The sequence below is a fragment of the Sorex araneus genome, chromosome 3 (genome assembly GCF_027595985.1).
Source record: "Sorex araneus isolate mSorAra2 chromosome 3, mSorAra2.pri, whole genome shotgun sequence".
Taxonomy (NCBI): domain Eukaryota; kingdom Metazoa; phylum Chordata; class Mammalia; order Eulipotyphla; family Soricidae; genus Sorex; species Sorex araneus.
The window spans coordinates 152,011,684-152,035,166 of NC_073304.1; the positions used below are offsets into that span (position 1 = coordinate 152,011,684).

Here is a 23,483-nt window from a genome sequence, read left to right on the forward strand (position 1 = left end):
CCCCAGGAACAGCGCGGCCAAGGCTGGCGGGGAGAGAAGGCGGGTCGCGCCAGCTGACAGCCAGCCCAGCCGGGGTTCCCGGGCTCCCCGTCCGTCTCTCCCCGCGGCTTCTCCTTCATCCTTTCTTCAGCGGTTTCTCTCGAGGGCTTCCTGTGTTCGAATGTGCAAGCCCTCCTCGGTCCGGGTCTCAGGGACAGTGCGCGGGTCTCAGCATCTCGTGCCCGTGTCGGTCTCCGGCTCACCCTCCCCGCCAGGCCCTCGGTTGGAGGAGCTCTTGGGGCCCCGCCCCTGAGACATCCTATTGGCGAAGAGGTGTCTAGAGGGCGTGGTCTGGCCTGATTCCACTCGTCGGATTGGACTCAGAGGGCAGGAGGCGGGCCGGAGGCGGGCCGGCCGGGCGGCGGGCGGGGTGGCTGAGGCCCGGCCCAGAGCTCCGGGCGGTCGCATTGTTTTCCTCCGAGGAGGCGCGGCGCGAGTGGGGGATGCGACCCGGACTCCTGACTCGCCCACCGCCGCCGCGACCTGGCGCCTCGATCCCCGCTCCATCCTGTTCAGACGCTCCTCACGTCTGCTCGGAACCTCCACCACGGATCACGAATCCAGCGCGGTGCGGGGCCGCTGCCCGCGCGCTGCACGCTCCATCCCGCTGACCCGGATCTCGGAGCAAGTAGCTGGGAGCCAAGACGTGGCTGCGGGCGGCGAGGGGCGCGGAGGGCGCGCGGGCCCCGGGCGAGCTCGGGAAGTGCAGAGGGAGCCCGCGTGCCGGCTGCGCGAGCGGAGGGGTCGTCAGAGTTGGGGTGCACTGGGGAGGAGGGGCCGGCGGCCGTGCACCAGGGGCGCCGCCACTGCACCAGGGGCGCCGCCTCCCAGCGGGCTCCGAGTCGCCTTCCCGGGATGGGGTGCGAGGAAGGGGATTCTGAGGTGCACCGTGCCGAGCGCGCACATCGAGTGAGGAAACTGAGGCTTCGATCCCCGCGGGGACCCGGGCTCGCGATGCCCCTACAGGGCTGCGAGGGGCCGCGTCGTCCTGGATTTTGGTGTCTCGGCGGCGCCCCTGTCCTTGAGCCAGCGAGGTCCGAGCACCTCCCGGGGAGGCTCGGGCGCAGAGTCGAGACCTGGGGATCCCCCGGCAGACACCCCTGCACCCGCTCTCCGGGGCTTTATGGGACGCGGTCTCGAAAGCAGGGGATGGAAAGCGGGGCTAGAGCCGCCCGTGCAGCCGCCGGCCCGCGCGCGTCCTCCCCGGCCGCGGGCCCCGCTCCCCGGGTCTGGAGACCCGCCTCTGCGCCCAGCCCCCCGCGCTCCGCCGCTCAGCGTCTGCAGGCCCCTCCGGCCCCTCCTCCCGCTAACGTGGCTTTGGGACCCGGTCCCGGCCCGGACTCCGCTGCCCGCCCCTCGCGGAGCCCCGGATCCAGTGAGGGGGAGACACGTCGAGCCCCTGGCCCCCGGCCACCGCGCGCGGGACTCGCGACACCTGGACGCCCGCCCGGGGGTCGGCGTCGGGGTGGGCCGAGGCCGAGCGGTGGGGAGGGGGTCGCGCCTGCTCTGCAGAGCTCTCCCCCGCCCCCGCCCGGAGCCGGGGGACTGGGGCGGGCGAGCGGCCCGAGGGCTTCCTGCTATTGTCCCCAGGCCGGGCTTCTCTACTCCATCCGTCCCCAGGCCCCGCTGGTTCTGCCGGTGACCCGAGCCACTCCCCAGAGGCGCTGAGTGCGGGAGCGAGGAGAGCCAGGGGCCGTTTACTCTCCCAGCCCGGGCACCCCGAGGGGACAGAGCAGGCCGTAGGGTTTGGGGCTGCTGGAACCACTCTGGGGCGCGGCACCGCTTTAGTAGGCTCGGGGTGCGAAGGGGCCGCCCATCTGCTGCTCTCCCCCAGCTGCCGGGGCAGCCAGCGCTCGGAGGTGCCGCGAGTTAAGTCCAGGGACCGGTGCAGAGGCCAGCGGAGTGTTTCCAAGGCGGAACCCCGAACGGGGCGGGGCGGGGCCGGGGCAGGGCCTGCGGGGACCGGGAAGGTACCCGGTGCTGCTACCCCGCTCGCGCAGAAACTGAGAGCATGTAAATGAGATGCAAATGAGCCTCTATTGTCCCTGGCTGGCGCTCTCGCCCGGAGCTGCTAGATTCGGAGGGTTTCCACCCGGGAGTGCTTTGCGCCCCCCAACTCTCCGGGCCTTGCCCAGGCTGGCCGAGCAGGTTGCGAGCATCCGAGCAGGGCCTGGCCCAACCTCCACGCTCGCAGCCTTGGGCGCCCTGGCTGGTACCTTAGTAATCACTCAGGGTCACCCCGTCTGCCTCCCACTCCCCCAGCCCGCCAGAGAGAAGCCCCTGTCCGCAGCTCTCCTCCTCAGCCTCTGCTCCACTTTCCCGACTTGGCGCCTGACTTGTAAGGGCTGTGGCAGGGCGGTGTCATTTCGTTTCTTTCCTCTCCTGCTCCATCAGGTCCTTGGGTCCTGGGTCCCTCCAGGGTCATCACCCCGGGAACCGCCCGGCAACTGTCTGGAGGGGCGGTGGGTGGGTGTAGCGGACAGGGCTCCGGAGCACCCAGGGTCTGAGTGCTCTCCCCCCCTTGTCAAAGACAAAAGCTGTTTCCTGGGTGAAGAAAGAAGTTGCCCTGGGCAACTTGGTAGGGGGAGCTGGAAAGGGGGCGCTGGCGTGTCCCTTCTGCTTCCCCAGGGAATACCAGCATCCCGGAGGGGGCAGGAAGGAAGCCTGGAGCCTCTGGCCCTGGGGACAGGTCATCATTAGGTCTTCCTACCCTTTTTCCTTCTCCACCTGCCTCTCTGGGGACCCTGTCTGACGTCAGCCTCCCCACCACTGACGCTGGATGGGGGTGGGGTGCACTTGGGCCCAGGTTCCTTGTGTGTGACACATTGGAGAGATAAGCCTGCATGTGTGGGGTCTCTCCTGGGGCCCCCTGTGAATGGGGATAGCTGTGAGGGGGCTGCGGGCAGGATTCTCGCGATCCTGACCTGGTTTCCTGGTCTCGCTGGAGTGGGGCCCCGCTGCTGTTCCAGCGGCAAGCTGGAGGCTAATGGCCGCTTCGCCCTCCTCTGTCCCTGCCACCATCTCCATCTTTCTTTCCCTGGACTTTGGGCTACACTTGCTTGCCTGGCATCGGATTATTTATATTTGCTACTTTGAGACAGTCCCGAGAGGGGTGTGTTCAGCCATTTCTCCCCCACATGCAGCCCCTGCTTGTTCGCTGCCCTCTGAGGCTGGATGGAGTCTCATTCAGCCACTCACGGCCTGCGCTGGGGCTGAGGCCCGGGGTGGAACAGAGGCTCCAGAGGCTGGGAGGGGGCACAGTGGTCGGGCAGACAGCTGCAGCCAGAACTAAATTTAGTCTCTGATCTGGCTTTGATGCCGTTTCACATTTGGCTAAGATAGCCCGCTCCCCCCAACCCTGCAAACACTGTTCTTCTCCCTAGCAAGAGAAAGGGGCTCGCAGGCCAGGTGGGGACCCCTGGGCTGTCCCCACACTCTGTTTCTTCCCTGCCCTGAGAGTCCACGGTGGCCTTGCAGCTGTCTGGGCAGGGCATGGCGCCTGCAGGCAGCCTGGGGGTCTGTGCGGGAGGTGGCACCACGGTGCCCTCTTCTTCCTCCAGTGCCAAGGAGTCACTATTTATAATTTTAAGGCTTCAGCATCTAATTATAGCTAAGAAGGGGTTCACAAGAGGGGGGCCGAGAGGTGTCACCTAGCCAGTGGCAGGAGAGGAGACTGGGGAGAGGCGGGGAGCAGGGCGGGTGGGGTCCTGTCCTCACCTGGGGTCAGGCGGTGGCCACAGGAGCCAGTGCAGGCCAGTTGGAGCAGGAAGGGCCTGAGTGATGTGACAGCTGGCCGGGACCTGCTGTGCCAGAAAGAGGATTCTTGTTGCCAATCCCCGGTGTCTTCCGGGGATAGGACAGGAGGAGCCTGGCTGCACTGGGGTGGACAGTCCCCCCTCACCCTCTTTTCTCTGTCTCCTCTTTCAGGGCCAGCATATGGGTGAGGGGGCACCCCCGGGGGCCTGAGCTGCCCCGCACAGGATGCCCCGTGCCTCCTGCTTCCTGCCCTTGCTGCTGCTGCTCCCGCTGCTCCGCTCGCGGGCTGCCTTTCCCCAGGACCCCCTTCCGCTGCTGACCTCTGACCTGCAAGGTGAGTGCCCACCTGCACCCCCCTGTATTGTACCCCCGCCCTAGGCACTAGTTCAGCGACTGGACAACGGGGTCCTGTGAGGAAGTGAGGTGCAGAGCACTTGATCTTTTTTTTTTTTTGCTTTTTGGGTTACACCCAGCGATGCACAGGGTTACTACTCCTGGCTCTGCACTCAGGAATTACTCCTGGCGGTGCTCGGGGGACCATATGGGATGCTGGGAATCGAAGTCGGGTCGGCCGTGTGCAAGGCAAATGCCCTACCCGCTGTGCTATGGCTCCAGCCCCAGAGCACTTGATCTTAAAAGAGCTAGAAGTGCGGGTCAGAGCCATAGCACAACTGGGAGGGTGTTTGCCTTGCCTGCAGCTGATCTGAGTTTGATCCCCACCACCCCGTATAGTCCCCTGAGCCTGCCAGGAGTGATCCCTGATTGCAGAACCACGACTAAGTCCTGAGCACCATGGCAGGTGTGACCAAAATTTTTTTTTTAAAAAGGCTGAATGTGACCCAAGCACCTCTGGAGTCCCTGAGCACATCTGACTTGAGTCTGATCAGCAGCCAACGGAACTCCCCGTCCTTAGTAAGTGGGTATCACCAAGAATGAGCCCCGGGACTCCTGAACTGGGTTTGGTAGATGGTTCCCCCAAGAAACACCTGAGAGGGGCTGGAGATGGCATTTGCCTTGTATGTAGCTGACCTGGGTTCGATCCCTGGCACTGCATATGGTTCCCTGGCCCCTCCAGGAGTGATCCCTGAGTGTAGAGTCAGGAGTAAGGCCCGAGCACCATTGGGTGTGGCCCAAAAGCCAAAATCAATTAAAAAAAAAACCCACCTGAGATCACGAGCACAAAGGGGCACAGCCCGGTGGGGTGAGCAGGCGAGCGGGCAGACCGGGAGCTGAACATGAACTCAGAGCCCACATGGCCATGCCTTAGTCTTTCTGCTGGCCTGCAAAATGAAGATGAGATGGCTGGAGCGATAGTGTAGTGGGGAGGCCACATGCCTTGCATGCAGCCGACCCAGATTCGATTCCCAATACCCCATATGGTCTCCTAAGCCCTGCCAGGGGTAATTCCTGAGTGCAGAGCCAGGAGTAACCCCTGAGCATCACTGGGTGTGATCCAAAAAGCAAAAATAAATAAATAAATAAATAAGTAAAATAGAATTGTTTTCTACCATACGGCCTGTGATGGATGAAACAGAAACAGGTCCCCTACACACAGCTGAGTCTGCCGGCCGCCTGATTCATGTGTGTTTGCTCTCACCATTGGCAGTGAGAAGCTCATTGGCTCCTGGAGACCTGGGTTCCACCCCTAACAGTGCTCAGGGCTTACTCCTGGCTCTGCGCGCAGGGATTGCTCTTGGCAGTGTCAGGGACCCTAGGGGATATGTGAGATGGAACGAGGGTAAGCCAGGTGGAAGGCAGGCGCCCTCCCCACTGGACCACCACTCTGGCTCCTAGATTTAGGGTTTAGAGTTATTTTACTTGTGGGCTGCAGAAACAGTACAAGGGTTCAGGTGCTTATATGACCAACCCTGGTTCGATCCTGGCACTGTATGGTCCCCTGAGCACAGAGTCAGGAGTTGGTGGCCCCTAAAGTATGTTTGACTGTGGCTCAAACTGCCCTCAAAATAGAGAGAATTTTTGTTTCCTTTTTGTTGAGTTGTAGGGCAATTCCTTTAGGTGCTTGGCTTGGCCCAAAGGTCCTCAAACTGTCAGGAAAAAAAATCACTAATGTCTCCCGCACCTGAAATCCACCCCTCCTTCCTTTACCTGCCTTCTCTCCCTTCCTCCCTCCCTCCCTCCCTCACCCTCCCTCCCTCCCTTCCTCACACCCAGCAATCCCAGTGGAACATGGATTAACATGCCTTGCTGGGCATCAAACCTGGGCCTCCTCGTGCTTGGTCCTTGGGCAGTTTCCTTCTTTCTTTAAGTTTGCAGAAAGCACCCAAGGTTACTGCTGCCCTGCCCCCCTCCCCTGCAAGGGGACACAATGTGGCTCACTTTGGGAAATATCGTCTAGCTCTATTTTTTACCTTCCTGTTTTTGGTTTGCACCCAGCAGTGCTCAGGCTTACTCCTGGCTCTGTGCTCAGGGATCACTCCTGGCAGGGCACAGGGGACCATATGGGGTGTAAGGGATTAAACCTGGGTCTGTGGTGTGTAAGGCCAGTACCCTCCCTGCTCCTGGCCTAGCTCCTTGAGTGCCCCCAGGCCTAGGGGTCATTTTGAGGCAAGAACTGCAGGCAGGTCCTCGGGAGTGCCTGTTGGGGGTAGGTGAGAGAGCAAACACTTCCTCTGCCATCCCTCTGATACCCATGCCCAGACCTGGTAGCTGGCAGCTGGAGCCAGGGTAGGCCTGGGAAGAGCCTTTGGGAGGAATTTGTGAGGAGGGGCTGGATAAAGAGGGTGACTGAGTGATCTACCCGAGACAGCGTAGAATGTGGGAGCCAAAGGGGGTGTCTTGGCAGAAGGGATGGGTTTCAGCTCAGGGCCCTCACAGGCCTGAGTCTGAATCTGGATGCATGTGACTCCCAGACTTCATGATACTCAGTGGGCCAGTGTCTTAAGTCTCAGTCCTGGGGTCTATAGAATGGGGTCAGTTTTCATACTTAACCTACTCAAAATGATGCATTATTCTGGAGCTCAGAGTGAAAATTCCTTTTCTTTTTTTTTCCCTTTGGTCTTTTTTGGTCACACCCAATGATGCTCAGGGGTTACTCCTGGCTCCATGCTCAGGAATTACTCCTGGAAGTGCTTGGAGAACCATATGGGGTGCTGGGGATAGAACCTGGGCTGGCTGCGTGCAAGCCTTACCTGCTGTACTGTCGCTCTGGCCTCTGATTCCTTTTCTCCTGAGTTTATTCATGCCTTCCAGTTCAGCTCCAGCCTCAGTGGCCACGCCACATTTCAGGTGCTTGGAGCTGGCATGGAGGGAACAGGTGGTCTCCTGCGGCCTCAGCACCCACCATCCCCTGTACCCTCCAGGAGCCTCGCCCTTAGCCTGGTTCCGGGGCCTGGAGGATGATGATGTGGTCGCAGAACTTGGGCTGGACTTCCAGAGATTCCTGACCTTGAACCGGACCCTGCTGGTGGCTGCCCGGTAACTGGCCGTGGCACAGCTGTAGGGTTTCCATGCATGTTCCCGGGCGGACTGAGACCCGCATGGCCTCTGCCACCCCTAGCAGGCGCCCCATGAGGGTGGAGAAGCCGTGGGATGTGGATGTGCTTGGAGCCCAGAGCACAAGTGAAAGGCATGGGGTCAGGGGTGGGGGCTGGCGGGGCTGAGGCCCAGCGGGTGCTTCTGCTGGGCCCTCTCTCATCCTCCCTCACCCCTCCTTCAGGGATCATGTTTTCTCCTTCGATCTTCAGGCCCCAGAAGGGGAGGGACTGGTGCCTAGCAAGGTGAGGGGCTGTGGGAGGGGCGGGGGGTACGGGCGTAGAGGGAAGGTGGGTGAGGGCAGGAGAAAGGAGGTGAAGGGCTGGGGGGGGGCGTCGATTTTCCCTCTTCTGCTTCTCCCCCAGTATCTGACATGGAGGAGCCAGGATGTGGAGAACTGTGCAGTCCGGGGGAAGCTGACGGTGAGAGCCACAGACTCACCCCCTCCAGGCGTGGCCCTCCAAGCCCCCCACTTCCCCAGTTCCAGCCACAGTGGAAAAGCAACTCACGATCTTTAGCTTTCTTGGGGCCGGAGCGATAGTACAGCGGGAGGGCATTTGCCTTGCATGTGGCCAACCTGGGTTCGATCCCCAGCATCCCATATGGCCCCCCTCGAGCACCGCAGGACAGACTGTGCCTTGGACACAGAGGCCCAAGAACTTGCCTGAGGCTCTGGGCTGCCTGAGGAGAGTTTAGTCAGGACTTTGCAGCCTAGCCCTGATTGACTCTTGGGAGGAGGGTAGACCCCCCTTGCCACACACCTCCGCTGACCTGGGGTCTTGGCTTTCTCTAGGATGAGTGCTACAACTACATCCGGGTCCTCGTTCCCTGGAACTCCCGCACACTCCTGGCCTGCGGCACTAACTCCTTCAGCCCTGTGTGCCGCAGCTATGGGGTACACTTGGGGTGAGGGTGGCAGGGAGGAGGTGATGCGGTGGATAGGAACAGTCTCCAGGGTGCAGGCTGCAGGGGTGTGAGGCAGAGGGACACAAGGACCACAGAGTTCCCTCTGCCCCCAGATCACTTCTCTGCAGCAGGAGGGCGAGGAGCTGAGTGGCCAGGCTCGGTGCCCCTTCGATGCCACCCAGTCCAATGTGGCTGTCTTTGCAGGTAAGCACGTGGGTGTGTGGGAAGACACCCTCACACCTCTCCCTCCTGGCCTTTCCCAACATCGCCTGTCCTTGGGTGCCTCTGGGGGGTGCCGGAAGAGCCAGGGACCAGGTTCCGGGGTCCTCCCTGACTGTCCCTCCACCCGCAGAGGGCAGCCTCTACTCAGCCACGGCGGCCGATTTCCAGGCCAGTGATGCGGTGGTTTACAGAAGCCTTGGGCCTCAGCCGCCTCTCCGCTCCGCCAAGTACGACTCCAAGTGGCTCCGAGGTCAGGGCGGCCCAGGGGCTCAGGCAGTTGTTGTTGGGGGTGGGGGGAGGTATAACTGGTGGGAGCTGGGGGTGGTGAAGGCAGGGCAGGGCCAGATGCTCTTCTACATCCTTTCCTGCTAGAGCCACACTTTGTCCATGCCTTGGAGCACGGGGACCATGTGTACTTCTTCTTCCGAGAAGTGTCTGTGGAGGACGCCAGGCTGGGGCGGGTAAGGAGCGGGCACAAGTGTGCTGCGTACTGTGTGTGTGAGCCTCTGTGTGCGTGTGAATGTATATGTGTGTGTGAGTGTGCGCTGGAGCCTCTGTGTATATGTGCATTGTGCATGTGATTGTGTGTGCTGGATCCTCTTTGTGTATCCGCATTGCGCATGTGACTGTGTGTGCTGGATCATCTGTGTGTATCCACATTGCACATGTGACTGTGTGTGCTGGATCCTATGTGTGTGCACACCTGAGTGTGTGTGTGCACGTGTGTGTGCTGATTTTTTTTTGTGTGTGTAAGCATGAATGTGTTCTGGATTCATGTGTGCATGCCTGTGTGTGTGCATAATCCTGTGTGTATGTACATGTCTATGCATGTGAATGTGAGTCTGTGTGCACGCATGTGTGTGTGGGCACATGCAATGAGCGTGTGCTGGATCATGTGGAACCAGAGCCAAGATCCCTGTCCACAGCCCCCACCTTGGGGTCCCCACAGCTCTCTGCTCTCGCTGCCTCCTGGCCCACCCTTCCCTGCATCGGCCATCGTTTGCCTGATGCTGCTCCAAGGGGCCCGGGTCTCACTCCCCTCTGCAGGTGCAGTTCTCCCGGGTGGCTCGTGTCTGTAAGCGCGACATGGGCGGCTCCCCTCGGGCCCTGGACCGCCACTGGACATCCTTCCTGAAACTTCGGCTCAATTGCTCAGTCCCTGGAGACTCCACCTTCTATTTCGACGTTCTACAGGCCTTGACAGGGCCTGGGAACTTGCATGGCCACCCTGCCTTCTTTGGGGTCTTCACCACGCAGACCAATAGGTAGGTACCGGACTGACCGACGCAACCCATCCAACATCCCTGCCCACGTCTGGCTTTGTGGTGAGGCAGGGTGGGGAAGCGCTGCTGAGGCCCGTTTGCTGTCGTGCCGGCCTTATCCCACCCAGCAAGGCACCTCAACCCACTGCACCCCAGTCTCCCAGTGTTGCCCTGCTCCCTGCACTCCACCCCCTCCCCCACATCTCACCTTGTCAGCTGCCAGTGCCCGGCCCCCAACACCTTGCCCACCTTCTTTTCTGGCTCCCTCAGCATCCCTGGCTCCGCCGTCTGCGCCTTCTACCTGGCTGATATTGAACGTGGGTTCGAGGGCAGGTTCAAGGAGCAGAGGAGTGTGGATGGGGCCTGGACTACTGTGTCTGAAGACAGGGTCCCCTCCCCCAGGTACCCAGGACACAGTGGTACCTGTCCCAGTGGGATTCTGGTGTGAGGTCAGGGGTATGTCCTGTCTGCTGGGGGATGCAGCCCAATCAAGACCCTGAAGTTCTTCTGGTGTGCCCTAGGCCTGGCTCCTGTGCAGGGCTTGGCCGAGCGGCCTCATTCTCTTCTTCCCGAGACCTCCCTGATGACGTCCTGACTTTCATCAAGGCCCACCCGCTGCTAGACCCTGCCGTGCCCCCTGCCACCCAACAGCCTCTGCTCACTCTTACCAGCAGGTATGGCCGGAGCGCCAGCATCTGTCCTTGGCCCTGCATGGCCCTGGAGTTCCCCTGGAGTGACTCCTGAGTACAGAGGCAGGAATAGCCCAAATATCACTGGGTATGGCCCAAAAACCAATCCAGCAAACAAAATGTGCATGGGCCAGAGGCTGGAACAATAGGACAGTGGGGAGGGCACTTGCCTTGTATGTGGCCGACTTGGGTTTGATCCCTGGCACCCCATATGGTCCCCTGAGCAATGCCAGGAATAGTTCCCGAGTGCAGAGCCAGGAGTAAGCCCTGAGCATTGCTGGATGTGGCCCCCAAACCACAAAAAACAAACAAACAAAAAAACTAACAAAACCTGGGCCAGAGAGCTAGTCCAGGAGTTAATGTGCTTGCCCTGCATGTGGCCAACCTCAGTTTACTCCTAGGCATCCCACAGAGTTCCCTGAGCATTGCCAGGAGTGACCACTGAACACAGAGCCAGGAATAAGCCAGGAGCACGCCCAGTCCCGGCCTCCCTGCCCCATGGAAGCTTAACCACTACCCCCCAGAGCCACTCTCCTGCACCCTGAGGGGAGTCTGTTGGGGAGAGCACTAGGAGTGGAAGGGAGGGCGCAGAAGGCACCAACGAGGCGTCAGGAACTCCTGTGCTTTCCCCAGGGCGGGTGGCCCTGACCTCAGGCCTGTTCCTCCCAGGGCCCTGCTGACCCAGGTGGCAGTGGATGGCACTGCAGGGCCCTACGGGAACACCACGGTCCTGTTCCTGGGCTCCAACGACGGGACCGTGCTGAAGGTGCTGCCCCCTGGGGGCCCCCAGGGGAGACACCAGCCAGTCCTGCTGGAAGAGATCAATGCCTACAGCCCCTCCCGGTGAGGCTTTGGGGGAGCCTTCCCGAGGGGGGCCTGGTGGGCTGCGCCTGGGGCTCGGTGAGATGATTTGGACTCAGTGTACCTTGGTACCTCCCCAGCCCAAGGAAACAGGATCCCCTGTCAGGGTCTGATTCCTCTCGGCCTCACCCTAGGTGCCGTGGGAAGCGAGCTGCCCAGCTAGCACGGCGGGTCATAGGGCTGGAGCTGGACACAGAGGGTCACAGGCTCTTTGTGGCCTTCTCGGGCTGCATCATCTACCTCCCACTCAGCCGGTGTTCCCAGCATGGGGCCTGCAGGAGGTAAGCGGGGCGGCAGGAACTGGCAGATGCAGGAATGCAGGGTAGGACCGTCTCACCCCTTCTGAAGGTGGGCAGGAAGCAGAGACGGGACTGAGACGCTGGGGAACTGCCTGGGAATGTTGGGCGAGGAGGCCCCTAGGTGCAGCTGGGGTGCGGAGAGGCAGGGACGATCCCAGCCTCATGACTCTCCCCCAGGAGCTGTCTGGCTTCTCAGGACCCCTACTGCGCGTGGCAGAGCTCCCACGGCTGCGTGGATATCAGGGGGCCTGCTGGGTAAGTGAACCCCCCTACTGGACCTCATGTGGGGAAGAAGTGTAGGCTTGCTCTGAGCCTCCCCTTTCCTTGCAGAACCCGTGCAGCTCTAGCTGGGAGCCAGGAGTCCATGGAACTCGGGGACTGTCAAGGTAAACAGAAGGGGTGGCTGAGGGGGCCCTGCCCCAGGCTCCCACTGCCGAAGCCCGGCTGCTGTTGGCTCTTACTTTCCGGTCTCCACTCTTCTGCGCAGATGGAGCAACCGGGAGTCAGTCGGGTGCCGGGGACTCTGCATACGGTGAGTCCGCCATCCCACCCCATGGCACCCCATCTGAAAAGGGCAGCGAGGAGCTGGCATCCCCTCACACCAGCTCTGGCTGAGCAGAGTGCCTGATAAAGCCTTTTGAATGGATCGGCAGAGAACGTCCCACCTGTGGCGCCCTCCCCACTCCCAACCAAAGTTCAGGCTGGAGTTCTGAACTTTTGGCTTCCAAAGTGGGGGTGTGTGGGGGGACCCTTGGAGGGGTGTCAGAGGTTTCGAGGCGAAGTGGAGCCTCACTGGCTCTGACCTGGTCTCTGTCACCAGTGCTTCTGGGTCCTGGCCCTCCCCCCGAGACCCCCAGCCCCCCCAGTGATGCCCATCCCTGGCCCCAGTCTTCCACTCTCGGCGCTCACACTCAGGGTAAGGGGGCTGCCGGGGCGGGCACGAGTGAGGCGCGGGCTGCGGTTCCCGGAGAACGCCAGGCGGCTCACTGACCCGTGTGGTGTGTGCACTAACACGCGTGTGTTCCCCGCCCCGGGACCGCTGCCTTCTGCATGACCACAGTGGGGCAGCGGCTCCAGGCATGTGGCGCCGTAGGGGCCAGAGCAAGTCAGAGCTGCCCCCCCATCCCCGCGAGAGGGGCGGTAGATCTGCTGCTGGGAGGCTGTTAGTCCCATCACCAGGATGTGGAACCGAGTCGTGCCCTCCGCTAAGTCCCCTTCTCCTGCAGGCGTGCGCCGGGACGTCCCCGCCGCCCCCGCCTCCAGCTCTGTTCCCATCCCACTGCTCTTGGCCTCTGTGGCCGCCGCCTTCGCCCTGGGCGCCTCCGTCTCCGGCCTGTTGGTGTCCTGCGTGTGCCGCCGCACCCACCGACGCCGCAGCAAGGACATTGAGACCCCGGGCCTCCCGCGGGCCCTGTCCCTCCGCAGCCTGGCCCGACTGCACGGCCCAGAGCCGCCGCCGCCCCCCAAGGACGCGGACAGCGCGCAGGCGCCACAACTCTACACCACCTTTCTGCCGCCCCCCGACGCTGCGCCCCCTCCCGAGCTGGCCTGCCTGCCCACCCCAGAGTCCACGCCCGAGCTGCCGGCCAAGCACCTGCAGCCCGCGGGCGGCGCCTGGGAGTGGAACCAGAACGGGAACAACGCCAAGGAGGGCCCGGGCCGCGCGCGGGGCGCGCACTCGGCTGGCGGGCCCGCGCCGCGCGTGCTTGTGAGGCCGCCGCCGCCCGGCTGTCCAGGGCAGGCGGTGGAGGTGACCACGCTGGAGGAGCTGCTGCGCTACCTGCACGGCCCGCAGTCCCCGGCCCACTGTGCACCCGCGCCCGAGCCCCCTGCGCCCGGCCCCGGCCTCCTTCCGCGCGACCGCGCCCCGCCCGTGCGGCTGGATGTGCCCCCCGACAGCCAGTGCGCGGCCCCCAGCGGCCGCCCGGCGCCCGCGCCCCGGCTCGGGGTCGGGGGGAGCCGCCGGCCGCCCTTCCCCACGCACCGCACCCCCCCAGCCCTGCTCACTCGTGTCCCCTCGGGGGGGCCCTCCAGGTACTCTGGGGACACAGACAGACCGCTCCTGTACCTGGGCCGGCCTGAGAGCTACCGGGGCCGCGCCCTGAAGCGCGTGGACTTGGAGAAGCCCCCGCTACCCCCCAAGTCCTCCTTGGGCGGGTCCTCACCCCAGGCGGCCGTGGCCGGCGGCAGCCACTTCAACTTTTAAAGGATGTGGCTCCACCTAAGGGCCCGGTGCAGCCGCCCCCCAGTCCTCCCGGTCTCGGCTCCAGGGTCCCCGCCCTCTTCGGGTTAATTTATTGACTGTGTCCCCCAGTCCTCGAGAGAGGAGTTGGAGGCGAGCAGCGCCCCCTCAGCGAGCCAGCTTTCGGGGGGTCGGGCACCCTCCTGCCCCCTTCCCCAGCCGAGCTGCCTTATTCGCGCCCCGGATCCCTGCAGCAAGGGCCCGGGCGGACCGCGGGCGCACCGCAGGCGCGCGGGCGGGGTCCCGGCGCCGCCTTCTACTGTGTAGGAGCCCTGCGCCCGACGCCCGGCCGGCCCGCGCCCTGCTCCCTGGGGCGGCCGCGTCCCGCCGGGGCTAATCAGAAACGGCTTCCCGAGGCGGCGGCGCGGACCGCGGGTGCGGGGCCCGGGGGACAGCGGCAAGGCGGGGCGGGGCGGGCCTCGAGGCGCGAGGGACCCTCCTCGGCGCTTCTCCGGAGCGGGGCGCGAGAGCGTTTTGGGAGGAATAAAGTGAAGCCGCAGCAGAAGCGAGTGAATGTTCGACCCCAGGAAAACTCGTCGGAAAGAGAGTCTGGCTGGGAGAGTCGGGGTCGCGCCCGGCTCGGCTGCAATGAGCCTCTGAGGGCTTGGGCCCTGTAAGTACTGGGGAACAGCCGGAGCTCCAGGAACTGTCCCGCGCGGCGCCGGGCGCGGGCAGCGAGTCTCCCACCGCTTGCTACAGTCGCGACCTCGGGTGAGCCCGGGCTGCGCTCCTGCCCCGCGTGCTGGGACTCGGCCGGCCCGGCCGGAGGCCGTCGGGACACTTCTTTTGCCCCCGTTGGATGCAGACGTCCGTCCGTCACGCCAGGACCCAATGGGGGGGGACGATAGGTCCCCGCGCCCCACCCACTACCCCTGAGCTAAGGACACTTAAGGCCTCCACCCGGCGGCAGTTGCTTTTCAGATTTACAAGTTAGGTTTAGTGACGGCACGTGGCTTGCTGTGTCCGCCCCGCTAGCGCCGAGGCTGCGCGGCCTCTGTTGCCGCCTGGAGGCCAAGCCTAGCTTTGCCTCTGGGCGTCCGCACCAATCCCTCTTGCGCGTTGGCCTCCTAGAGCCTTCTGTGGTGGCGGTGTGGGGCAGCCACAAAATCTCGTGTTGCAGAACCCTGACCTTTCATGCCTGTGATCTTGACGTGTCAGAGCGCTGCCCTAAGTGTTTCCTCATCTAAAAAATTTTTAGAATGGTTTGTTTGAGGGCCTAAGAGCGATAATGGATGTAATTATCCAATAACACGTTCCACGGGCCAGGGAGGGAGCAGCAAAGGCTGAGAAACTGCTTTGGTGCTACAGGCCCGGTTTGACTCCGGCACCACGTGATACCCGGACAGCTCAGGCACTGATCCCGAGCTGAGTATCCCTGGAGCACCACTTCCCCAGCCCCTGCGTATCCCAAAAGAGAAAGGAAGCAGCATGGAGGCCTGAGATGAGTCCTCCAAACTCAGAATTCTTACTTTGCAGTATATGCTTTGAAATCAAGGCCACTTCCGCCAGTGCTGGGGGAACCAGGGCCACACATAGTGGTGCTAGAAGGCTGGCAGGCATGCAGGCCAGGGATGGAATCAGGCATGCGAGGCGTGGACACCTGCGCCACCGCCCAGACCTTTGTTATCACCTGCTTTTAAGCAGTCACCCTTTTCCTTGCTGGGGTTTTTCACAGGCGGGGCATTCACCCTCACCTGCTCTGTTGTGAGGTTGCTCCTGGCAGTGCCAGGATCCAGCCAGGGGCAGAAAACATAATTCCTGCACTAGCTCAGTGGCTGCTCGACTTCAAGGCTTTTATTACTTTTATTGTTGTTTGGGGGCCACACCCAGTGGTGCTCAGGGATCACTCCTGGAAGGGATTGGGGGAACTTATGGGATGCTGGGATCAAACCCAGGTCGGTCATGAGCAAGGCAAGTCCCCTGCCCGCTTACTATTGCTCCAGCCCTTCAATCTGAAAGTTTTTCAATGGCCTCTGACCTCCCCTCATGCTGGTTCTCCTCCAGTTATGCTCTTCCCCCTTCAGAAGTTTCATCAGGCTGGAGCGGCTCTTCCATGTCTCTTAATTTTTTCCCTTTGGGGCTGGAGAGATAGCACAGCGGGTAGGGCGTTTGCCTTACACGTGGCCGACCCGGGTTCGATTCCCAGAATCCCATATGGTCCCCCGAGCACCGCCGGGGTAATTCCTGAGTGCAGAGCCAGGTGTGACCCCAAAAAAAGCCAAAAAAAAATTTTTTTTCCCTTTGGTGCAAAAGTATTATAAATCAGACGGAGCTGGAGCAATAGTACGGTGGGCAGGGTGCTTGCCTTGCAAGTGGCTGATCTGGGGTTGATCCCCAACACTCCATATGGTCCCCGGAATCCTGCTAGGACTGATCCGTAAGCACAGAGCCAGGGGTAGTCCCTGATCACCACTGGGTGTGCTCTAAAAACAAAAGAAGTCCTCCAAAAAACATAGTTCAGGAGATTTCTCTTGCCTCTTCATAGGTCTCAGCTATACTGAGAGCCTGCCCAGGGCAGTGGGAGCAATTGTGTTGGCCTGCAAACTATAGCCTGAGGCTCTGCCTCGGATGGTTCAGTAACCTCAGCAACCCCGCTAACCTCTCTGAGCCTCAATTTCTTTCATACAGGATAAAAAGGACATTTGCCAACAGGGTTTATAAAGCATCATATAAATAGTATCAACAGGCTACAACTGGTTTCTACTATTTATATACAGAGCTAGAGCAACAGTACCGTGGATTAGGGCACTTGCCTTGTATACAGCCAACCTGGGTTCAATCCCTGGCATCCCATATGGTCTCCTGAGCCAGCCAGGAATGATCCCTGAGTGCAGAGCCAGGAATAACACCTGTGGCCCCCAAACAAACAATAAAATGGTATAAACAATTATTTGTCCAAAATGAGTACTACCAAGTAGGTAATTCATGAAAACTCATAAAATTCATTCTGGTAGGGTAGAGAATAATACACCAAGAGGATGAATTCAAAGAAATTTTCACTGGTTGTTAAGAGATGGATAAACATGACCTCAGTTAAGGGGTCTGCTAATAGTCTTCTTTTTTAAAAATGAGGATGTTAACTCAAACTTTGTCTTTAGGAAAAAGCAAAAGGTGCCAACAGGAGATATAGTTGGCATCCTGAGGGATTTCTAAGCTGATTTCTCAGAGGCACCCTGGGAAGTTCTGCAAAAACCAGAGCCCCAGTAGGCATAATGCATCAGCTTGTGTAAGGCTTTGGGGACCTGAGATGCAGAAGGTGCCACAGTCACATACTGGAAAAGCTGTTCAGCATCTTGGATTTTCTGGGAGCAAAGTCACAAGGGCCTGAGCTATTCTTAGCTTTCAGATTTGTCTCCTTGATGCTACTTCCCTGCTCTTGGGACCCCAAAGTGCTGACACTCTGCTACATAACTCTTCTTGCTTCAAGTATTGCTGGTCAGCAACTTTTGAAGATGTCTCTTGAATTAGTTTAGGAGCAAAATTTACTTTAAAATTTGTGAAAAACATTGCTTGGAGAAGTAATTTTCCCCTTGGTTTTCTTTTCTTTTTTTTTTAAACTTTGATGCCTCATTTGGTTCTATTAAATAAGTCAGGTACCAGCATTAGCACCCCTCAAAGTGCTGGAGCTCTGACAATGAGGGTTGTAGCCCATAAAGCAACTGGCTCCAGACATATCTTGTTGTCATCCCCTTTCACACCTAATCCAGTAGGAGTGGCACTGGAGTGATAGTACATTGGTAGGGTGTTTGCCTTGCATGTGGCCTCAGCATTCTATATGATCCCCCAAGCACCGAAATGCCAGGAGTAATTCCTGAACTCAGGGCAGGAAGATAACCCCTGACAAATGTTGACCCAAAAAGCAAGCAAAAAAAAAAATCCAGTGGCAGCTTTACTGACACAAGACCTTAAAAAGTGAGGCTGGAGCAGCAGTACATTTGTAGGGCATTTGTCCTGCAAGCAGCCAACCTGGGTTCGATCCCCAGCTCCCATGTGGTCCCCCAGCACCACCAGGAGTAATTCCTGAGGGCAGAGCCAGGAGTAACCCCTGAGCATCGCTGTTGGGAAAAAATAAAGACCTTAAAAGGAACAGCTTCAGGGACAAATATCCATATTCAGATTTAGTATCAGATATTGCCGAAAACCTGAGAGCAACCTGTAGGAGAAACGTGAAAGGCTGATGAACAGTTGATCCAGTGCACATTCTACATGGAACATGATGCTAACACCCAACTCAAGGGCCAAGGCATCTGGTCTAGGACCTGAAGCTTTTTTTTTGCCACACCTAGCAGTATTCAGGGCTTATTCCTGCCTCTGCACTCAGGGATCATTCTTGGGAGGGCTTGGGGGACCCTGAGGGGTGCCAGGGAAGGAACCTAGGTTAGCTGTGTACAGGGCAAGCACCCTCTTCGCTTACTACTGCTCCAGCTTCCAAGGCCCTGAAGTTTGCCAGTGACCTGCACTTGTTCCTACATGCAGCTGGAGATTCCACGGTCACTGTAAGCCCAGTCCTTGGAAACACCTACCCACAAGACCCTTATCTGCAATTCAGAATGAACTAAGCCATCAAAAAATATTCGGGGATTGGGGAGAGGGGTGGACACACAGAAGTGCTCAGGGGTGACTCCCTCAGATGTGAATGCTGGGGAACCAGATGTGGTGCTGAGATCACACCTCAAACCAGGGTCAGCTGCGTGGAAGGCGAGTACCCTTCCTTTTATACTGTGGTTCCCAAGCCAAACTGAACAGGTAGTGTTTTGCTAAGGGACAAAGTATGGGACCCGAGAGCATGATTCGGGACCCTGGCCTCAATTCCCAGCAGTGTGTGTAGTCCCTTCAGCATCAAGAGGAGTGACCTCGCCTCCCCCCACCCCGCCCTGAAAACTGTTGGGACTAGCACCTTAGAACTGTTGGGTGTGACTCCCCCAAAAAACTAAGAATACCAGTTGATGGAGCACATTTATGAGAGCCTGATTTATTTGTTTTTTTGGTTTTTGGGTCACACCTGGCAATGCACAGGGGTTACTCCTGACTCATGCACATCGAGCAATAGCACAGCAGGTAGGACTGAGCCTGATTTATTTATTTTTTGCTTTTTTGGGTCACAATCGACAATGTGCAGGGGGTACTCCTGGCACTCAGGAATGACTCCTGGCGGTGCTCAGGGGACCATATGGGATGCTGGGAATCGAAGTCGGGTCAGCCAAGTGCAAGGCAAATGCCCTACCCGCTGTGCTATCACTCCAGTCCCAACCTGATTTATTTTTTATGGATTTTTGGGCCATATTCAGCAGTGCTCAAGGGACCATTCGAGATGCTGAGTATGGAACCTGGGTTAAGCCACATGCAAAGCCTTATCCACTGTACTACCTTTCTGGCCCAAGAGGTATGACAAAAAGTCTACAGTTGTGTTCCTTGAACTACAAATAATACAGATGTTAGTCTTTTGTTTCTGGGCCACACTGGGCAATATTCAGGGAGTTACTCCTGGCTCTACATCAGGAACACTCTTGGTGATGCTAGGGACCAAACCCGGGTCAGCCATGTGCAAGGCAAATGCCCTACCTGCTGTACTATTGCTCCAGCTCATGTTGACAGTCTCGATGTATAAAATATCCAATTTTAATAAAAACAGTCACTTTGGGGGGCCAGAATGATAGTACAGCAGTAGAGCATTTGCCTTACACACATCCAGATTTAATCCCAGCACCCACATGGTCCCCTGAGCACTGCCAGGAGTGATCCCCAAGCACAGAGCCAGGAGTAAGCCCTGAGCACTGCCAGTTATGGCCCCAAAACCAAAATCAAACCACCACCAACAATCACTTTGGGCGTGAGAGATGGACTAGGGGCCGAGTGTAGACTGCACACAGGAGCGCCAGGCTCAGTCACGGGCCCTAAGCAGAGTGAGGAGCAGCCCCCAAGCACTACTGGGTGCGGTTCCCAAACCACAAAAACCAACAATGAAAAAAGGACCCCAAATTCCATCAGCAGCATCTCATGCCCGGCCTCTGCCAACACCACTGCTCGTCTGAGCACTCAGGCCCATACTGCCAGGACAGTCCCGGGAGCCCAGGTACCAAAGGGGAACTCCCGAGAACACACACACGGCTGAGGAACAGCCACAAGAAAGCCAGACGTGTGGCGCACCAGAAGAGCCCTGGGCAGGGGCAAGAAGAATCCAGGCCAGCCACGGCCTTGCCTGCCCCATCAGTGCACTGGGTAAGTGACAGTTGCTGCCAAGGGGCCTCTGTGATGAAGCAGGAAATACAATTTTGGCTAAGGAGACCAAAGCAAATGAAAAACCAAACAATGCTGAAATGTCTAAAACTTTTACAATTTATTAAGAAACCATGTTAAGTGAAATAGTACAAAAGTTGCATATATAATACAGATCTGTATAGGTATATATACATACACAGAGCTTATTCACGTAACAATTCTGCTCTTCAGAACCAAAGTTATTTAAATAAAATTCTAGATAAAAAGTGAAGTTTATTTAAGTTTTCCTAATACTATACATAAAGTTTTCAGAAAGTCTGACAAATGGAGGATGTTTTTTTGGTTTTTCTTTTTTTGTTGTTGTTGTTGTTGCTTTTTTGGGTCACACCCAGTAATACACAGGGGTTACTCCTGGCTCTGCATTCAGGAATTACCCCTGGCAGTACTCAGGGGACCACATGAGATGCTGGGAATCGAACCCGGGTCGGCCTCGTGCAAGGCAAAACGCCCAACCCACTGTGCTATTGCTCCAGCCCCTACTGGAGGATATTTTAAGACCAATCACTGCGCCTGCCCTCACTCTCTCCCCTCTGAAACATCATGGCCTTGGCAGAGGGACAAGCACAGGACAAAGCCCTAGTGGGCAGCTGATGTCATCATTGCTAATAGAGCAAATTTTCCTGAGAGCAGTAGGCAGTAGACGGGAGCGGGTGCCATCGGAATGAATTCTCAGAAACAAACCAGAATAAACAGAACATCCGCAACAGGGAGGACAGGGAGAGGATCGAGGAGAGACAGGCCCGCAGATTAGAAATGACCTGCTACTTAGGGCCTGGCGGTGGTGGAGACGCAACAGGGAAGAACAATGGGGCGAGAGAAGCAGAAGCACTTAAGGGGGGAGAGGAGAGGAGAGAACAGATTTCCTGCCATCAACCAGCCAAACTGCTATAGTGGAATCTAGGAATGTCACCGTACCCCTAATCCTAGAGAGGCTCACTGGAGGTGCGGTGGGGAGACGAAATAACAGGTGCAGAGATACCTCATTTGAATCACATACTTTTGCTCCTGGTCTCCTTATTCATACTAACTCAGACAAGGGTAAGAACCCAGCCCAGCAGAAGAACAAATCTGACCGACATTCCAACTGAAAGCTCTTCCTCCAGTCAGAGAAGTCTGTGCAAGAAGCAAATGGGGGGCAGAGAGACAGAACAGGGGCCAAACCATTGGCCTTGCATGGAGCAATCCTGGGTTCAATCCCCAGCATCCCCTAAAGTCCCGTAAGCCCTGTCCAGAGTGATCCCTGAGCAGAGCCAATGGTAAGCTCTGAGCACCACTGGGTGTGGCCTCCCCAAAAAATAAGAAAATAGGAGGCCATTCTCCAATAGACTTCTTGGTAAATTAATTTCTTTTTCTGTTTTGAGGCCATACCCAGCTGTGCTCAGGCGAAAGTTACTCCTGGCTCTGCTCTCAGGAATCACTTGTGGCAGGGCCCAGGGGACCATACGGGATGTGGGGGATCAAACCTGGGGTCAGCTGTGTGCAAGGCACATGCCCTACCTGCCGTGCTATCTCCTTAAATTAATTTCTCTTACAGCAACAAAAAAGAAATTAAATAATTTTGTTATAGATTGCAAATACTTTTAATAGATCTGAAAACTTTAATAATGTAAAGGCTGAAAATGGAGAAAAGGCAAAATCAAAAGTACCTAAGAGCATCTTTCTTTTCTTTTTTTTCTTCTTTTTTGGTTTTTGGGTCACACCTTGGCAATGCTCAGGGGCTACTCCTGGCTCTGCACTCTAGAATCACTCCTGACCATATAGGATGCTGGAGATCAAACCAGGGTGGGCCTCATCAAGGCAAATGCTCTACTTGCTGTACTATTGCTCTGCCCCCCGAAAAGAGCATCTTTTAAGGCACTAACTCCAAAATATAAAAAACCTAAAATCAAGTTATCCCATATTTCAAGAAACCTCAACTCTGGCATTAGAATAAAGACTCCACAAAGGTAGTGACAGGAAGGCAATGTGTATTTCTGACAACACTAAAGTAAAAAACAAGAATAGAAATATTAAGGTTTTTCTTTTGGGAGGGAGTGAGATTTAGGACAAAAAAAAGTAAAGTCTAAAATCTATGTATTAATACTGGTACTGTAAAAGCAGCCTTATTAATTGTTCTGGTTTTGGGGCCATGCCCAGCGCTGTGCTCAGGGTTGCCAGGCGACCCTCAGTGGCACAGAGATCAAACCTGGACTCAGCCTACTGTGCTTCCAGTCCCCAGAGCAGCTTCAATTTTCTTTAATTTTGGTTTGGGGGCCACAGCTGGCTGTGCTCAGAGCTTATTCCTGGCTCTGTACTGAGAGGTCACTCTGGATGGGATCTGGGGGGACCATATGGGATGTTGGGGACCAAACCAGGGTCGACCAGAACATTCCCCTCTGTCCTATGGCTCTGGCTTTATTTAGAAGAGGTGGTCATTCTAGGCTCTAGTTCTCCAACTAGGCCAACCTTGCTACCAAGCCATTTGGAATCCCCCTCTATCTCAGACCCAGAAGCATGTTCCCAGCTTCCCTAGCTGAGCCAGAAGGTATGGAAACAATAAAATAACATTGTCACACATGTATTTCATATTCAGCTTCAATTATAAGTTATCTCTAGCTAGTATCCTCTCAAAGGTAGTGCAACTGCAGATCAACTTCCTTTTCTTTGGGATGCTAAAGGATCTACTCCAAGTAAATAAAAACAAATACCTTTCTGCTACCATCTCTTTTTATACATTTCCCTTTTCTTCTTTGTTTCCACCTGTCTTGACTTCCTATCTCACAGAGCCCATTATTAAAAATGAACTGGCCTGCATTAGAGATTGTCTGTTGTGGGGCCACATCTGGCAATGTTTGGGGCTTACTACTGGCTATGCGGGGCTCGGAGAACCCGAGAGTGCTGGGGACTGAACCCTGCTGCCTGCATGAAACCCCTTCCCTGCTATTCTATTGCTCTACCCTCTAGATATATATTTCTTCTCCTGTTGTGGGGGCTGCTCCTGAGGGTGCCTAGGAGGCATGTGGCCCCTGGCTGAACCTCCTGCTCCACTGTGCCCTCTCTCAGACAGACTGTTCAGGGTCTGAGTGAGTCCTCTCCAGAAAGAACTTTCTGGAAGCGCAGGAGGGAGCACTGGGCAGAACCCCCCCCCATCCTCAACCATTAGCTACCCCAGAAAGTGAGCTGACCAGGCCTAGGTCTCTTCTGCAGTTAACACCTCTAGGCCCTTAACAAGGAACAAAGCTGAAGTCAGTGTGTGTACTAAGAACAGGCACAAAGCACAGTCCAGAGCAAAATCAAAACCCACCCGGAATAACAGCTGGTCCCTCTCCAGCTCCGGCTCTGAAGCACACGCAGCAGTGGTCGTCAGCATCTGGGCCATGAAGGGGAAAGGAAGAGCAACATCACCAGAGAAGCAGAAGAAAGTGATGGCAGATGCCCTGATTTCCTCTGCACCCTG

General features: G+C 57.6%; 2 protein-coding genes across 4 annotated transcripts in view; one reads left to right on the forward strand and one right to left on the reverse strand.

Annotated features, from left to right (window-relative positions):
• Window positions 1–391: 391 nt before the first annotated feature.
• SEMA6C (semaphorin 6C) lies at window positions 392–21,839 on the forward strand. 3 transcript variants are annotated; one of them, XM_055130370.1, is made up of 19 exons: window positions 392–663; window positions 3,967–4,129; window positions 7,116–7,230; window positions 7,472–7,532; window positions 7,653–7,709; window positions 8,081–8,182; window positions 8,307–8,397; window positions 8,546–8,665; window positions 8,788–8,876; window positions 9,463–9,680; window positions 9,948–10,079; window positions 10,199–10,351; window positions 11,036–11,209; window positions 11,362–11,508; window positions 11,704–11,781; window positions 11,857–11,912; window positions 12,014–12,058; window positions 12,347–12,442; window positions 12,753–21,839. In XM_055130370.1, the coding sequence occupies exons 2-19, from the start codon at window positions 4,021–4,023 to the stop codon at window positions 13,730–13,732; spliced, it is 2,823 nt and encodes a 940-aa protein (XP_054986345.1). In that variant the 5' UTR covers window positions 392–663; window positions 3,967–4,020; the 3' UTR covers window positions 13,733–21,839. The 3 variants fall into 3 exon arrangements, with proteins under 3 accessions (XP_054986345.1, XP_054986343.1, XP_054986344.1); XM_055130368.1 differs by lacking the exon at window positions 12,347–12,442; XM_055130369.1 differs by lacking the exons at window positions 9,948–10,079; window positions 12,347–12,442.
• Window positions 20,082–23,483, reverse strand: part of GABPB2 (GA binding protein transcription factor subunit beta 2) — a 38,580-nt gene continuing 35,178 nt past the window's right edge. The window contains exon 9 of the mRNA XM_004618129.2: window positions 20,082–23,396. Within this exon, the coding sequence (XP_004618186.2) occupies window positions 23,217–23,396 (180 nt within the window). The 3' untranslated portion in view covers window positions 20,082–23,216. The remainder of the gene's footprint in view (window positions 23,397–23,483) is intronic.